The following is a 17,792-nucleotide window of genomic DNA, read 5'->3' as shown; positions in this document are numbered from 1 at the left end:
GTTTGGGGGGGTAGATGTTAATTCTAGACAGTAACCTGAGTGAATAATTTGTTGCACCCACCTGTCTGATGTGATGTTGATCCATGCAGGCAGGAACTGTTGGGAGTCTTTCCCCCACAGGAGTGGAATGTTGGGGGGGAAGGGGAGGAAAGTCATTGGGTAGGGGTGGAGGCAGAGCGGGAGGTGTTGTTTTTGCCTCTGCCTTTGTAGTTGTTACCCCTGTAACCCCCTCTCTGGTAGCCCTTGGTGAATGTGGATTGGCCAGGGGTCTTGTAGGAAGAGGAGGGACTTTCTGAGGAGTAGCCTCTTGTGTTGCCTCTGTACGATGAGCGACGAAAAGAACGTCTGGGAGTTGCTGCTTTAAGGCTCCCATTGATTTTGCAGTGTAGGGGGCTTTTAGCATTTTTTCCAAAGACACGTCAACATTTGGGCCAAATAAATGTGTTTCATCAAATGGCTGATTGAGTATAGAGTTTTGCACCTCAGGTTTATAACCTGAAATGCGTAGCCAGGCATGTCTGCGTAGTAAGGTGCTGGTATTGATTGCCCTTGAGGCAGTATCTGCAGCGTCTAGGGCACAATGGATGGAAGTATTAGTGATATTTTTACCTTCCTGTATAAGTTCATTAGCCCTGTTTTTGTATTTGTCTGGTAGATGCTGCATTAGGGACTCTAGTTTGTCGTAATGTGCCCTGTCATATCTTGCCAGCAAGGCCTGAGTGTTGGCAATGCGCCAGATGTTAGCTGCTTGTGCCGCAGTTCTCTTGCCAGAAGCGTCAAGAAGTTTAGACTCTTTGTCTGGTGGTGAGGCTTCACCTGTTTGGGAATTAGCACGTTTACGTGCATTGGATACCACCAAAGAATCTAATTGTGCCGGGCCTTTAATATAAGCTGGGTCTGCAGGGGCAGCTTTATATTTATTCTCAATGCGGGGATTGAGAACTCTAGCTCTAACGGGGTCTTTAAAGACCTCTGTTGCGTGCTTGATGACGCCCTTAAGCATTGGCAAGATGGCCGTAGACCTTTGTGTTGTGTCAAAAGTGTCTAATAGGAAGTCTTCCTCCACTGCATCAGTGTGTAAGTCCACCCCATGATATTGTGCAGCTCTCTGGACTAGCAGGTTAAAACCTATGGTGTCCTCTGGTGGGGAAGGACTGGAAGGATAGACACCATCCTGTGGACATAGGGCACATCAGGGGTGTTGTAATAATCCCATGGATTAGGTGACCGAGGGGAACTATTAGTGTGTGGTGGGTAATGTGCACCCCCACCTTCATAATCAGAGTCTGTGTGTACATCATCGTCTGGGTTAGGAGATGGTGTAGGTGAATATGTGGTGGAGGAGGTGTATGAGTAGGAACAGCATGCGGAGGTGGAGGAGAAGGGACCCTTAATGGAGAGGTTGCAATGTCTATCTTCTTTGCAGGGGGAGGAGGTGCTGGCGCCTCAAGTGGTCTCTTCTTGGAGCTGAGAGTCAATTGTCCAGTTTTGGGATCTTTTACAAGGGTTTTTTGTTGTGGATCCAGTATAAAAAGCTCTTGTGAGCTTGATGAATCCTTTGGCGTTGAAATTTTCGGCTCCGTAGGTTTTTTAGGCATCGAGTCGGCAGTTGGCTTATAAGTGTGCCCTTTCGAAGTGTCTTTAATGGGAACCTGTTTTTTCGGTTCCAAGGGTTTTTTCGGCTCCGATGCGTGTGAGTCTGGAGCTTTGGTTGATTTTTTACTCGGATACGGGTGTGGTTTCGTTGTCGACGCACCGCTGCCAGTCTTCGGCGCTGTATGCTTGGGTGTCGAAGCAACGGTCGAGGTGGAAGAGGAAGATGGCTTTTTCTTCGGTGTCGGTACTGGGTCGGCACCGGAAGTAGGCTGGCTCGAGCCCGAGGCGCCTGAAGGCCTTATGGTCCTCTTTACCGGGCCCAAAGGTGGGGCGTTAGAAGCAGTCTCTCGGTGTGCACCCGAGGCCGAAGGTGAAGGTGTGACCGAAGCCTTTTTAGATGGTGTCGAGGAAGGGGTGGGGTTGACGGTCTTACTTACGACCCGTTGAGCTGGCGTGACCTCCTAGACGTCGGAGTCTTCGGCATCTGATGATCCGATACTCTCTTCGTCGTGCTGGTGTTCTGGCACGTTGACGCCCTCCTCGAAGATGTCGTCGGGAATCGGAGCTGACGAGCGAGCCATAGTTCTTCGAGCTCGTCGGTCCTGGATCGTCTTCTTGGAGCGGAATGAGGCGCACGCCAAACAGTCTTTGGCCTCGTGCTCCGGTGAAAGGCACAGGTTGCACACCTCATGTAAGGTCGGTGTGGGGAAACTTCGACACACATTGAGGACACTTCTTGAATGGCATCCTTTCCATGAGCCAGAAGGTGAGGCCTATGTAGGCCCGAAGGCCTTCGTCGACGACCGGAATCGAAGACTTCGAAGTTAGTTGAGAATCGCGTGGTAGATCGCGATCGAGACAATACCGTCGAACTGGGTGAGGATTGCGCACCGAAGGAAACCTGGTTCCAAACCGGAGCGCAGGAGATACATCCGAGCCCGATGGCAGAAAAAAACAATCTGGGGATGGAGCCGATGCCCATGCGCAATGTGGTCCTAAGGAGGAGTCACCTATCTCGTGACTTCCAAAGAACTTTTCAGGACAACAACAAAATGCAAACATCCGGGCCCAACACTAGGTGGCGATCTATGCATAGTGTACAATATGCAGCTCATATGCCTCAAACTAATAGTATCTAGTGAGTAGCGATGTCTAGGGTGCTTGTATTTGCATCTGCTCCCAGGTACGGACCACCCCATTTGTGAACAGGTCCCCATTGTTTTTTATTTTTAATATGTGAGGTACCTGTATTACTGCCTTTTCTTTCCTTGAGGAGAACCAGCCACACCACTCCACAGGTAGTTTAGGGGAATGAAGAAGTGTAATCTTCTGTGTATCTGTGGTCTTGCGCAATTGGTATCTGGTGCTCCCTATGGGGTCAATAGCATGGAATCGCCGCTGTGGTTTGGAGAGTAAGTATTGTGGGAGAGTAGGTGGACTTACTTCTTCTCTTTCCAAGTACAAATGTGGCAGTTCACGTGGGCCATGAATCCAGTAATATGCATGGATTTGCTGTGCTGCACTGTAATATGTTTCGTGGTCTGGGCCATTAAGCCCTCCTGCTGAGTAGGGTTTTACTAGTGTTCCCCATTGTACGGGGCTTGTTTGGCCACCCAAGCCAACCTGATTAGTAAAGTGTGGAGGGTGTGGAGTAGCGTCCTTGGTAGTAGGATTGGTATGTTAAGAAAGAAAAAGCGCAGTAATACTATCTTTCTCATGAGTGTAATGCATCTCAATAAGGATAGTGTTAGCCTAATCCATATTTCTATAGTTTCTGTGAGAGGCTGAACTGCCCGACCATAGTTTTCGCAGACAGCTATCTGTGTGCACCTGGACCCCGAGACAAAGTACAGATTGAGTGGTCCATGTTAAGGAGTATTCCATCTGAACGGGAGTAGTGGAGGCAGTGAGTGGGAATAAAAGTGATTTGTTCCAGTTTATGCATAATCCAGAGAGGCTGCCAAATTTCTCAACCTTTGTAGCATTGGCATTAAGTTATGTTCTGGGTTTCTCATATATAATAATGTGTCATCCGCATATGCAGGTATTATTAAATTGTATTGCGGAAATCTAATGCCAAGGTGTGCATGGTATTCTGCATTGCTCATGCTGAGGGTTCGTCCACCAATGCATATAATAATGGGGAGAGTGGACATTCTTGTCTTATACCCCTTGTGATTGAAATTTGGACGGATAGTGAGCCATTCTCACACACTTGTGCCATTGGTTTCTCATATAATACTTCTACCAGTTTCAGAAATACCTCGCCAACTTCAACACGATCTCAACACCGCTAATAGAAAACTCCACTCAACAGAGTTGAATGCTTTTTCAGCTTCCAAGAAAACAGCCGACGCCCGGGTGTTAGGATCTATTCGGGTAATTGTGAAAAACAGGGTACGCAGATTGCTCATTAGGGAACTACCAGGGACAAATCCGGACAGCTCCGGGCCCACCATCCCCGGTAGCAGAGGAGCAAGCCTATTCGCCAAAATTATAGTGGAGTTTTCTGTCAGTACTGAGTAGTGACAATGGACTATATGAGGAGCATTGTTCAGGTGCCTTCCTGGGTTTCAACAGCGTAATCAATATGGCTTCATGCATTGTCAGGGGCATAAAACCATCTCTAGTAATCTCCTTAAAGAGATTGACTAGGTGTGGGACCAGTCGATCCTGGTATGCCTTGTAGAAGGCCACCATAAAGCCGTACGAACCAGGTGGTTTGTTATTGTGCATTTCTTTTAACGCAGCTGTGATTTCAGTAGGGCGAAGGGAGGCCATTAGTTGCTCCCTATGGGAGTTAGACAGCCACTTCATTGCAATGTGTGCTAAGTAATCCTCAGTAGACCACTCTGTATTGAGGCCAAAGGAGGTATATAGCTCCACATAATAGGTGCAGAATCGTTCGACAATCTGTGGAGCACCACATACCTGCACGCCGCTGTCGGCCTGTAGTGTCAACACCTCACTATCCCCCTTTGAGGACCAGTCAGTGCGGCCAATGTGACAGTAGGTCTCTCCCCTTCTCCATATACTCTGGCAATAGCATATTTCCCTAAGTGAATTATCTTGGATTGTGCCAGTTCATTATATTTATCTACTTCCTTCTAATCTGTGCCAACTTCTCGGGCACTCTCTGCGTGGCACTCTCCAGTATACTCAATTCTTTTTCAAGTTTTAGCCTTCATTCCCTTAAGGACCGGAGCACCACAGCATGTCTCAAAATTGTCACACCACGAATATAGGCCTTAAACACGTCCAAAATAGTGGCCATGTGGGTTACACTCCTAAGATTAGTTTGGAAATATTAGTCTATTGATTGCGCTAGTTCCTCACGGAACGCTGCGTCTAATAATGAATATTGCAGGAATCGCCAGGTGAGGAACCTATTAACTGGTGAACGATCTGAGTATGTGCGCGGTAAGTGTATGCAGTTGTGTATAAAGGGCAAAAGGCTCCTTGAAGAAAGCCAGTAGTCTATATGGGTGTGTATGTTGTGTATTGACGAATAATGGGTATATTCCCTACCTTGCGGTGATCAATAGCGCCAGACATCTACCAACCCGTCTGCTTTTGCAATTGCAGCTTTTGTTTTCGCTGCAGCTGATGGCCTCCTGGGTTGACCCCTGGATCTTTGTAGGTCTGGAAATTGCACTCAATTAAAATCCCTACCCTAAAGGTGTGGTATATTCACATACGTCGCTAGTTTACCATTTAGGGAACAGTAGAATTGGTGGTCGTCATAATTTGGGCTGTAAATACCTACTAAGAACTCATCCAGGTTGTCTCTGCGACAGCGACTAGCAAATATATTCCCACAGGATCCACACATACTTCCTGAATTTGTATAGCAGCTCTGCAGTGTGCCCACACCAGGACCCCTCGTGCATGTGATGTGAATCCTGCAGCAACACAGTATCCTTCATTCTACTCTGTGACAGCAGCCCTGGGTGAGGCGCCAGGTGCGTCTCTTGTAATATAGCAACATCTACATTGTGTCTTTGTAGATAAAGAACAATTTTGCGGCTTTTACGCTGGTCGTTTAACCCCCTGATATTCCATTTCAGAAAACTTAAGGAGGCGCTGCTTGAATTCTGCAGGGCGGTTTGGTCATAATTACGCTCAGCATGTATCTCTTGGATTATAGAATCTAGTATAGAACATGTTTTCCTCACGTTTACCTCCACTTGGCTACTTAAGGCAATTGCTTGCTCATGTGTAGTTACCCCCTCCCCCTCCCACGCCATGTCCCCCAACCTGTTGCCTGGCACCTTGTTCCCTCCCCTAAATTTCCCCCCCTTCCCACAGACCAAGAACTATGTGTAATACACGCGGGGCGGTGAATACCCATGAGCTGTACTCCAGCTCTTGTGCTTAGGTGACCGACTGTTACCATAAGTGATGCATCCAACTTATTTAACCAATACTATGCATGCTAAATTATAGGTGCTAGCCCTGACTTCAGTCAGCCAGTGTAAGCGTTCTTTTTTCTTTGTGCCGTGTGAGGAACATATGTCCGTTACACATTGTCATATCTTCTTCCCTGCCCTCATTGGCAGGGACAGATTGCCTCTAGTGCACACTCGTGCTGTTACGTTCTGAGCAGTATATAACACTTTAATCCTGTTGATCTAAGTCGCTGCGAGGGGCACTGTCCTCTGGATTCAGGTCCCGCCCTGGTTTCTTAGGTTTAGCATTGGGGTGTTTCTTAAGCATCTGGTGCAGGCTATTTGGTTCCCTGCAGATTTTCATTTTACCCTCCATTGTCACTCTTGAGTTATGCTGGATAGAGTATAGCGTATTCTACTTTGAGCTCCTTCAGTTTCCGCTTCAGAGGCGGAAACTGTTTCTGCGCCTCTTGCACTTGTAATGCAAAATCAGGGTACAGGGAAAGCTCTGAACCCTCCTGAACTCAGGAGTCGGCTATTACAGGATGGGGGCCCCAGGGGCCAGCCTTGGAGCCAGTGAAGGGTGTGCGTGTTCAACTAGGAATACAGACGAGAAAATCTTGCAGCCCAGCAGTGTTATGATTAACTGTTCAACAAATTGTTTCATACTTCTGGTCGCTGTTGATTACGCCTTGACCACACTTCAAGGTCTTCTGCTTTGTTCTGCAGTGTCGCCATTAGTGCCTCCATTCATTTCTGCACCCCAGAGATCTCAACCTGTAAATCTTCGGCCTTTGATACCCTTCTTTCCACCATGTCTAGTCTTTCTGCTTGTTTATCCATTCGTTCTGACATGCGGTCCATACCGACCGTAAGAGAATCTATTTTACCATCTATTGTACTGCATATAAGTAAGTATTGTTCACAATTCCCCTCCTCGCTCAGTGGTCTTGGCCCCCTGCTCTGCTAACAAGGGCTCTGCTTCTTCGTCTCTTGCCCTGGTGGATTTCCGTTGCTCAAACTGCAACTTTGGTTGAATCTTGTCTGGTTTCCCCATTGTGTTGCTGGTAGTACACTCTGTATTTGGTTCAATTTGCTTTAGAGGGTTCCTGCAGCGTGCTTCTGGTTCAATTATGCTGCCCTGTTGTTGTAGTATACACTGGCTAACAGTAGTACCTAGTACCGTGATAAGTAGCAGCAGATTATAGCTCAGGACAGCATGATGTTAATTGCTTTGCCCCGGCTCTGCCTGTGCCGCCTCTACCCATGTATTCGTATTTCTCCGCCGTCTGGCCCAGTACGGCACTTCCGAGGGCATCTGTGTGCGCGGCCGTATCGCAGTTGCAGCCTCCCCTCACCTGAATAGGTTTGCTCCACGTCCTCACGTCAGGTGGAGCACACCAAAGCCAAGCCACCACACCGGTCAGCCCCCAACCTCCAGGCTCAGCAGTGCAGGCGATACGGTCGCTTGCGCAGCCCATCTTTCGCCTCGGGTCCCAGGCGCAGGGTGGACCGCCTCGTACACCTCTCAGAGTACAGCCACTCGCAGTCGTGAGCTTGCGGGCGGAGGTCCCAGGCAAGCACACAAGGGCTCAGATTCAGCGGCTCCAGCACATGTGGCCTGCGTCCAGGCAAACTAGGTAGGCCATGCCTACGCCGATGCAGCGTGGCATCATCAATCAGCCCGGGGCAGGTCAACTGCTTCAACAAAGGCAGCGTTGGATGGCAAATATTCGGCCTGTTCATTTCTCAGGCTGGTGCACCCTTTAGATCTTGGAATTCAGCGGATTCCTGCTGGATTAATATGCCGGTCTCTGCAGCTTGCTTAGGCTGCGGCCATCTTGGAGCCAGACAAACTCCACCCTCATCAAGTGAAACAGTTGATAGTGATATAGAATCAAAATCAAAATCAAAACCAAAGCCAAAGTCAAGCATATTGAATGCTGTTTGGAAGCCCCCTCAGCCGTTCTCCTCACACACCAACTCAAAGAATTCACTTGAACATTCTCACTTCAAGCACACGTGAAAAGTGCACACACACACGCTGAGTGAAACAAGTTCCAGCATACTCAGTCTCTCACTAGATTCACATTTAAAAACTCCCTGCGGCCGTCCCTTCTTCCTGTATGGAAACCTGCACTATCACTGCCTAGAGAATGACATGAGACCTGGTTTTCCATCACACTGTCCTACATACACCTAGTGATGTCCCTACAGAGAGATGTCACTATTGCACAAGTAAAAAACTTGCTTCCCCCTCAGAAGATGTTTCATCATTTATTTGAAGGAATTTTCCATTTTACTGTAGAATGAGACTAAGCAAAAATGTTATGAGCAATGTATAGAGTCAATGTATTTTGTTTTTCAAAAAATGAATGGAGGCGTGGTAAACCTCACGACTACCATTAATAGCACGCAGAACCACCACGTTTTTTTTCATGGTAAAACAGAATTGTAGTTTTTTATAAATTACATAAGACACTACATAGCTTTGAACTATAAAATGTATTTCTACATCAGCATTAACTTCGTAGAAAGGCTTCTCAGAGTCTTGCCATCCCCAGGAGCCTTTATTAATAGTAAGCTAAGAAACAATACTGCTTGTTACAGTACTACCAGTGTTTTGTATATATTTCACAGGCTTCAAAAGAAGGGAACGGCTAATTTGTTATTGCACACAAGATGCCATTTTCTTTTTGCCTTATTTTTTGACTAATGATGTACGCTTTAAATAATGGTGCCTTTTGTTTGGGGGAGAGGGTGTTAAACGACAAATAGAACTCTGTCCAACCTTACCAAAACAAATATGGTGTTCTTATTCATGATTCGAAAGACTGTTTACTATTGCTCTCCATCTTTGCCTATTTTTCAATGGTGAGGTGGCCGCAGACCAAGTCACTCTCATGACTAGGCCATAGAACCCGGGTGGAGGATACATTTGAAGCTTAGCAAGAAAAGTATATGAACAAACAGGAAAATAAGAACAAAACCACCCCACTAACAAACAAAAATAAAGAACACAGAAAAAGTAAGAAAGGCAAAGTAAAAAAAAAATGTAAACTACAACCAAGTACTATACTTATTTTGGCATCTAGTTTTGAGCGACTGTCATTCTTTACTGTAACGTTCTTTGACGAGGTAATCTGGATTAAATATCCTCTACCTGATGCAATCCATAGAAAATGTGTTAGGGATACTGAGTAGGTGGAGGGACAAACATTTGTATGACTTTGTATAGAGCAGATCCTTTGTCTGTAGTCTCAGGGTGCTCTCCCAGCGGGAGAGAGCCTGGATCCCAGCATCATCACGGTCACTGATGCATCTTCAGGTGAGCTTTAAGTTCTGGAATGGTGGATTGCTGCTGTCTGCACATGTGACATCTGAGGGGAGCTTTCAGGAGCTCCGAGGTGCCTTCTTTTACTGTAACTTGCCCATTCAGCTTAACCATCTCAATCACATCTGGAGGGAAAAAAAAGAATGAACGATGGTCAAAACGGGCATGCCGTGGAGCACATTATAGGCAGTATCTGAAGCCCCAACCTCTACAGCATGCAAACAAATGTAGTTCATCGCCATTTATACCAATGTCGCTATCTTACTAGTACTAGAGATTGGAATGCCTTCTAGAGTCTCACCCAAGAAGTAATTTGCTTAAATCATTGTCATGAAACAAGAAATGAGCAACATATTGGTTTACACCATTGTTTGTATTGTGGGCAGGGAGCCAAACAAACTATGGATAGAGGATTCCAGTGACGGGCAACCAATTAAATTCAATTTAATTTGAAAATGTAATTCTATTTTATTCAGTTTGATTTCCGCTCAGATTACAAACAATAATAGTGCTGCACACCACCGTTTGACTACATTCTTTTTTCCGGTTTTATTTTCAAAGACCATGAATCTTCTCAATTTCCTGAATTATCACATATATTCTTCCATTAACCTCTGTTCTTGCAACTGTTAAAGAATACACAAACTTGTGAGCAAATCATACATAGAACTTTGTGTTAAAAAATTAAAGTTTTTAACTCAGCACATGTCCAAAAGCATATGTTATTTGTTATTAAGAAGTTTTTGCGTGTTAGTCATACAATACTGATATTAAAAAGCAAGTGATACCAACAACCTTACCATAAAAAGTAAAAGAAATAATAATCAGCCATGACACTGTACCCTTTTCACAACTGTGTACGGGCTGTGGACTACATTTCAATCTGATCAGACTTATACACACACAGGAGAACACTTCAGAGTTGAGACCACAGTGTGAACGAAGTGAAGCACATACTGCTGAGTGAGTCTGGTCACAAATAATAAAGCACAAAATACATCATACGAAAGAATGAGAAAACGTGTAAAGAGTAGATACACTTTAACATACAATACAGGTTGAATAAACCTGTACCCCACAGCATGCATATAGTCCAGTGGTTGCAATAGTGTGGAAATTCTGATATCATGCTATCAAGCACAAACACATGTGGACATTCTTACAGCGAGCGTAAATGTACGTGCACAAATTGGATTGGATAACTGGAGCTGTATTACAGATAAGGCACACTCTACCTGTTAGGACCACAACACACATTTATCAGGGTGAGCTGGGGGAAAACTGAAACCGTGGGCTCTATGCAGATAATGGGTTGCCTCCTAAGCAGTCGCCAACTCACCGTTGCCCTGGGTGCATCAGTGAAAGGTGGAGCAGTTGTTTGACGATCCGCTTTCATAGTGCAGGCGGGACCCACCTGCACTTTAACCCGTTAACGGCGGTGGACATTCCACCGCGGTGCAGACGTTCTGATGAGTGGGCGGGGCTGCGTCGGCCAACGGTCGTTCGCAGCACCAGGGAGGGAGTGCTCGCGTCGGTCAACGAGCACAGAACGGGTTAAAGCAGAACAAAGAGTCCCGTGTAGGCCAGTGCCCGCACCAGCCTTCCAGGAGGATGTCTGGGGGACACCTGTAATGGTGGCCTGGCTAGTAGAAACGACAGGACACCGCTTTATATATTTAAGGGATTCTATTTTCTTGGTATCCTACTCAGAGAGCGCCGAGCCGATTAACTCCGGATTCCGGCACTCGTGTTTCTCCGAATGTGGATGCGCGTGCATCCACAAAATGGCGGGGGGCGTGTTGCGTCATCACGCAACGTAAATCAGCTGGAGCGCTGACACTACATATCTCCCCCTTTTTCTACCAACGAAACAAACATGAAACTTACAGTCCATCGCTCATATCATAGTCCTGGAACCTGGATGGTCTCACCACCGCTCTCCCCCTTCGGGTATTCCTTACCGGGGTGGCTGTAGCTTCTCTCTCCTGAGTCTCTCCACTGCCTTCTCCGTGGCTCAGTTCAGCAGGGCTCCCCGTCCTCTCCATCTCCATTCTGGGGGTACCTCTGCCGCCCTGTTCCTCATCCAAGTCTCTATCTTCCGCGTCCACCTCCAAGTTGGAGAGTTCATTTCCTTCATTGGGCTCCACTGCCCCTTCCAGCCCCTGCTCACCCTGGCTCCACTGTAATACTTTATTGCATCTCGCCATGCGGTCTTGAGACCATACATTGCCATCGCTCAACAGGGCAGCTCTATCATACACCTCCTTGACCTGAAGGGGTCTACTGTATTTGCTGTCCCCCTTCCTTTGCATTACCGCCATCTTGACTCTCACCCATTCGCCTTCCTCTAATCCAGTGTCTCTCACATTCCGTCGTAAGTTATAGTACTTGGCGTAGACAGCTTGTGCTCTCTCCAAGTTCGCCTGAACCACTGCCGGGGACCATTCACTGGTTACAGTTTTCTCTTTCCACACTCGGTTGTCCTTCGTGAAAGGATCTCGGCCCCTCAGAATTTGGAAGGAGCTATACCCTGTTCCCGTGGGGGTGATTCTGTACGCCCAGATCATTTTCCATATTTCCTTCTCCCAGTCCTTCTTACTCATTATCGCCGCTTGCACAGATCCCATCACCACCCGGTTAAAGCGTTCTACTAGTCCGTTACCAGCCGGGTGATATATGGAGGTGTGTTTGGAGAGGATGCCATTCCTTTCCATGAATTGAATCCATTTTTTTTAGGTGAACTGAGGGCCGTTATCACTCAAAATTGATTTGGGAATGCCTTCTCTCACGAACGTATCATTCAGAAACCTTAGAATTGTCTCAGTATCCATCACTTCTTCCACTTACACTTATGGCCACTTGGAGTATCTGTCTATGAGGACGCACACATATCTCTGGGTTCCTTGTCCATCCAAGACTGGGCCCAAGATATCAATAGACAGCTCTTCCCACAGGTTCCTCGGGGAGTCGAATTTTCCCAGCGCGGGTCTCAATGGCTTAAGCGTTTTGTCCGCTCCTTGGCACTGGATGCATTCCCTGACGTATCGTTCAGCTTGCAAGTCCATGCCTGGCCACCAGTATTCCTGTTTGGTCCGTAGTTTTGTTTTTCCGATCCCCAGATGTCCTTCGTGGAGTATCGCTAGCAGTCTCGGAACGATTCCTGCTGGGGGGATGACCTTGTCCCCCCTGTATACAAACACTCCCTTATCGTCCACTGATAGTTCCTCCCTGACCTCATAATACTTCCGAAGATTCTCGCTGAGGTGTTTCTTTTCTGGCCAGCCATTCACTATGCACTTCTTCACCTCCTGTATGACCTGATCTTCTTTGTAGGCTTCGTCCCACTCTTGGTTGCTAATGATCCTCTCCTGGTCATCCATCAATGCTACCATTTCTTCCCCACCTTCTTTGTCTTCTTCTTCCGTCTCCATGGCTGCTGCCCTACTCAAGTAGTCTGCCACTTTATTCCGACTGCCCAGGATGTATTCCACATCGTATCTGTATTCCAAAAACTTCAAAGTCATTTTTGAAATTCTGGGTGTGGCACTAGCATGCCCACTGGAGGTGAGCACTTTCACCAACGGTTTATGATCAGTCTTCAACTGGAAACGTGTTCCCCATAGGAATTGTCAGAACCTTGTCATTGCCCACACCACAGCCAACATCTCCTTTTCTATGACACTGAACTTTTTCTCAGTGTCACTCAATGTACGGGATGCAAAGCTCAATGTCTCTACCACTCCTTGTCCTCTGTTTTGCATCAACACGGCACCTAGCCCCTTGTTGCTGGCATCTGTCGTGAGCACTGTTCTCCCTTGGGGATCATACCCTTGCAGGGGTACGGCGCCTACCATGTCCATCTTTATGCTTTCAAACTCCCTCTGTGCTTCTTCCGTCCAACTGAACGTTGTCTTGTCTCTCGTTAATTGTCTCATGTGGTGGGTTTTGGTTGCGAAATGTTGAACAAATTTACTATAGTATTCTTCCATGCCTAAAAAGGACCTGACATCTTCCTTGCTGGTGGGGGGTGGTGCGTAGCAAATCGCTTTCACATTCTCAGTCTTGGGCATGATTCCTTGCACTCCAATTTCGTGTCCTAAGTAGGTCACTGATTCCATGCCTAGGTGGCACTTTTCCCACTCTGCAGTTAGGCCTTTTTCCTCCAGCACCTTCAGCACTTTGGCTAGTTTCACGTCGTGGTCTATTCTGTCTCGCCCCATCACTAGGATATCATCCTGAAAGTACTGGATGCCGTCCATGTTCTTGAACAATTGGTGCATCAGTTTTTGAAACACCGCTGCCGCTGATGCCGGTCCAAACGGCATGCGGTAGAACTGGTAGCATCCGAAGGGGGTGATGAATGACGTCAGCCTCCTACTCTCCCGGTGTAACGCGATCTGGTGGTATGCTGAGGTTAAGTCAATGGTGGAATACCACTTTATTCCTCTTGTTTTTGCTAACATTTCTTCAATCCGTGGCAAGGGGAACTTCTCCACTACGATGTTTTTGTTTAGTTCGCGCAGGTCTACGCATAGCCTGACCTTCCCGCTGGGTTTCATCATCACCACTAGTGGTGCCAGCCATTCGGTACACGTGATTGGTTCAATTATGCCCTTTTTCTCCAACTCCTGCACTTCTACCTGCACCACGTCTCTCACTGCGAGGGGCACATTCCTCACCTTGTGGGACACTGGTTCCGCTCCTGCTTTGAGTACGATCTTGTGTGCAACTTCTCTAGTTTTCCCACTTTGGCTCCGAACACCTTAGGGTACTCCCTCTTCCATCTATCCATGTCCGGCCATCTTTCTGGTTCAGTAAGTAAGATCTGAACTTCTCCTCCCGGGTCCAGTTTGATGCCCAGGTCCCCCTGGTCCAGCCATCTCAGTACCGATGGTCCTTTTTCCGAGACGTACAGCTTGCAGTACGCACTGCGTCCTCAAAATTCAAATTTTAGTGGTCTAAACCCCACCATGGGTATTCGGTCTCCATTGTATGTGACGGGCCTTATGTCCAGCCGCTCTAGCTCTGAGCCCAAATGTGGTCTAAATGTCTCGTTCCACACCGCCCTCTGGACTATTGTGTAGGGCGAACCCGTATCTGCCACTATGCTTATTGGTAACTCCACCAATAGTCATGTCCAGTACCGGCTTGCTCGATCTCTTGGTATCCACGCATAGCACCTGGTCGTAAATGCAGAGTACAGTGTCCTCGTCCTCGTGGTTGCTCTCCTCTGGGTCTTCTTGTCCTTGGTCTACATATTTTACCACGCTCCTGGCTGACTTCCTACGGCACACCTTCTCGTAATGCCCTATAATCCCGCAGAACACACATTTGGCGCGACATGCTGGACATTTCCTGTCGTAGGCCTCGTGTGCCGTGCTTCCACATCGGTAACAGGTTTTCTTGCTGCCTCCCGTTTGTTTTCCCGGCGGGCCTGAATTTCCTTGCCACCTGTTTGTCCTTTCTGTGGGGTTCCCTTGTTCCTGCTGTCTCTTCGGGGCTCCTCCTCTTCTATTCTGTTCACCATAGGTCTGGGCAACGTCTCTTTCTTCGCCGCCTCCGCACATCGTCGTGCCAACTCCGCTTTCTTTACTATTGCCATGACCTCCTTCAGCGTGACATCCCCACTTGCCCATAGTTTATCTTGCACGGCCTTGCTTGTGGTGTGCATCACGATTTGATCTTTGATGAACTCATCTTGGAATGTGTCGTATCTGCACGTGGACGCTAGTTTCCTTAATGCTGCCACATATTCTTCCACGATTCCCCAGCTTCTTGCTTTCTCTGTTGAAAATTGTATCGATCTATTGAGACACATACTACTGGTCTATAGTGTTCATTTCATTCTTCAATTGCGTGGGCATATACATCGTCGTCGGTGTTTGCTCGTTGCTTAGGTACTAGGTTTTTGAATACTCTGAGCCCCTCCGGGTCAAGGTTGTGTAATAGTATCCGTTTCTTCCTTTTACTTGTAAATTTTTCCTCGTTTTCATCCTCTAGTACTTCAATAAAGTTGTCGATGTAGTCTCTCCAGTCTTCCCACCTCATAAGGGGTTCTCCTGGCTTGGGTAGGAATGGTACTGGCGCCGTCGCAGAAGACGCCTGTTGTAGGAGAGTAGGGTCTGCTATCCTATGGTCACCCCAAATTTTTGCTTTTTGCTTCACTGGTTTATGACTTAATGTGGCTGTGGGCCTGCTAATCAGACCCACAGCCTGCTGTTCTCGCTCTAAATTGTAACCCATGTACTTTAGGTGCATAACGAAATTGGAACTGGTTCACCTTATTGGCCCCTGTAACAGTGTACCCAGGTACCCAGGGCATAGGTGCTTCCAAGGCCTACCAGGGGCTGCAGCATGTATTGTGCCACCCCTGGCCTGGCCTCCATATTTGACACAACTGGCTGATCACTCAGCTGGGGTAAGTCGGTGTAACCACCCCTTACTTAGGTGTAGTATGCCTATACCTAACCTAAAATGGACACATATGTTCCTATCAGTCACTCCTATAGAAGGCCTCATCAATCCTGGAGGCAGAGTGCTTGGAAATATGTGAGATGGTGCTCTGGCATGAGCTGAGCCTGTCTGCAGCTTTCGGAACCATGTCCTTTAGCTGTTTCATGATATTGCCATACCATATACTCTTAAGTGCATTATGAACCTCGCGGTTAAATGCTATCTTAGGTTTGGCTTTATCAAAACATGTCGAGTAAGGTGTCATACGAATTGGAATACTACCCCCTCGCCAGTTCTGGCGACGGGGGTAGCATTCCACTCTTCTAGAGGGACACGACATGTACCTAGCCTGAACCCCGGTTAAAGTTAAACAGAGCCTTAGCATCACAAAATGGATGCTGCCACCACAGACACAAGTCTGACCTCCTGCTGCTGGGAGTCCTTCCAGCGAGGGCAGCTTGGACAAAGGGTTTCCTGCCTGGGGAGGTGCTAGCACCACTCCAGACAGGATTTTGTGTATTGGGTAGGACAGGGCTGAATAGAATCAGACATGCCTGGGGCACACAAGGTGTCCCTGTGCATAGGCCAGTTCAAACCGGTGCTGGGGCTTTCCAGCCCCAGTCCTGGCGCGAAACTGGACAAAGGAAAGGGGGTGTAACCACCCCCCTTCCTGGTTCCACCCAGAGGAGGGACCTAGTAGGTGATCCGGCCCCCCAGTTTCGAATAAGAGTGGGAGCTGTGTCCTGAGACTTCAGATCATCCTGAATCAACTTGAAATACAGAAGAAGACTGGACTTCGACATTCTGCTGCTCAGAAGACGGAAGAGAATCTCCCTTGTGGCCAAGGAGTGACCACCCTGTGAACACAGGCACCAACCAGCAACTCGACGTCTGCTTTGCCGCCGCCTCCCGCCGGAGCCCGAGCCCAGAGCCTGACAAGACCCAGACTCCCAGACTTCTCACAGCCCGATCCACAGTCCCTGCAAAGAAGGGACCCGTGGAGGCACCGAGAGACGTGGGACCGGACATCTTGGAAGACCCCCGAAACGCTGACTGCGCAGCATCAGAGGCACCCTCGACGCTGTGCTTTGGGGTTTGAGAAGCCCCAACCTCGAGCAGCCCTTGCACCGAAGATCAGCCCCCCAGCATCTCCACGATCTGCGTGGGGCCCTTTTGCATCGTGCCACTCGACGCGCCTAACCGTCCACTTGCCACGCGGCTAGTGGCCATCTTGGCGACGAAACCTACAACTTTCACTGCGGGTCTGGTTGCTCCAGACTTGCCCTTGCTCCTGTAAAAAGGAGTACCTGCTCTGACCTTGCTGGTCCGAGTAACAAGCCTTTTTCGATTCCTGCGTGGCTTGCATTAGCCAAGGCCTGTTTGCTTCAATCAAGTTGCCGACACCGCCAACAGCGAGAAGCCTGCGTGGGACAGCTCGTGACCGACTCCTGGACGTCTTCGACCCCTCGTGTCCACGTGGCTGCAGAGAGAAGCTACACCTCGACGCCTGTTTGCACCCAACATCGCCTGGTTCCAATCTGGTTCCACGGTAGTCACTGGCTAGTGACTTTGAACATTGTCCCCTCTGCTTTCAGGTCTTCACCTCTTCAGATCCACCCTTGGATCCACCGGAACTCTTCACATCGAGCCGCCTGCAGCATCTACAGCTCCAAGCACCATCGACCTGCGTGACGAAACCCGACACTACTTCGACCCTATGCACCCGCTACCTGTGGGTGAGGTAACTCAGCTCTGCCGGTGTTCCCACACTGGTACACACCTCTAGTGTCTGTGTCTGAAGTTTCATCCTTCTAGGTCACTCGGAAGGTTCCTTTCTAACTAACTTTGTACTTTTTACGCACCATAGACTTTGCATTGGTGAGTGCGTGCACTTTAAACACTGCACCCGAGTCCCGCGGGCCTTTCCCGACTTCTTCACTGTTAGTCCAGAACAGCTCCAGCGACTCCCCAGGCCCTAGGCCTCTTCACTTTCCCCATAGTGGTTCTTATACCACTATTTT

General features: G+C 48.1%; 1 protein-coding gene across 2 annotated transcripts in view; it reads right to left on the bottom strand.

Annotated features, from left to right (window-relative positions):
• Positions 1-8,248: 8,248 nt before the first annotated feature.
• Positions 8,249-17,792, bottom strand: part of LOC144818779 (aprataxin-like) — a 239,295-nt gene continuing 229,751 nt past the window's right edge. For both annotated transcript variants that reach the window (XM_078676519.1, XM_078676520.1), the window contains exon 8: positions 8,249-9,443. In XM_078676519.1, the coding sequence (XP_078532645.1) occupies positions 9,295-9,443 (149 nt within the window). In that variant the 3' untranslated portion in view covers positions 8,249-9,294. The remainder of the gene's footprint in view (positions 9,444-17,792) is intronic.

The sequence above is a fragment of the Lissotriton helveticus genome, chromosome 2_1 (assembly GCF_964261635.1).
Source record: "Lissotriton helveticus chromosome 2_1, aLisHel1.1, whole genome shotgun sequence".
Lineage (NCBI taxonomy): Eukaryota > Metazoa > Chordata > Amphibia > Caudata > Salamandridae > Lissotriton > Lissotriton helveticus.
This window is presented reverse-complemented; position numbering and strand designations above follow the sequence as displayed.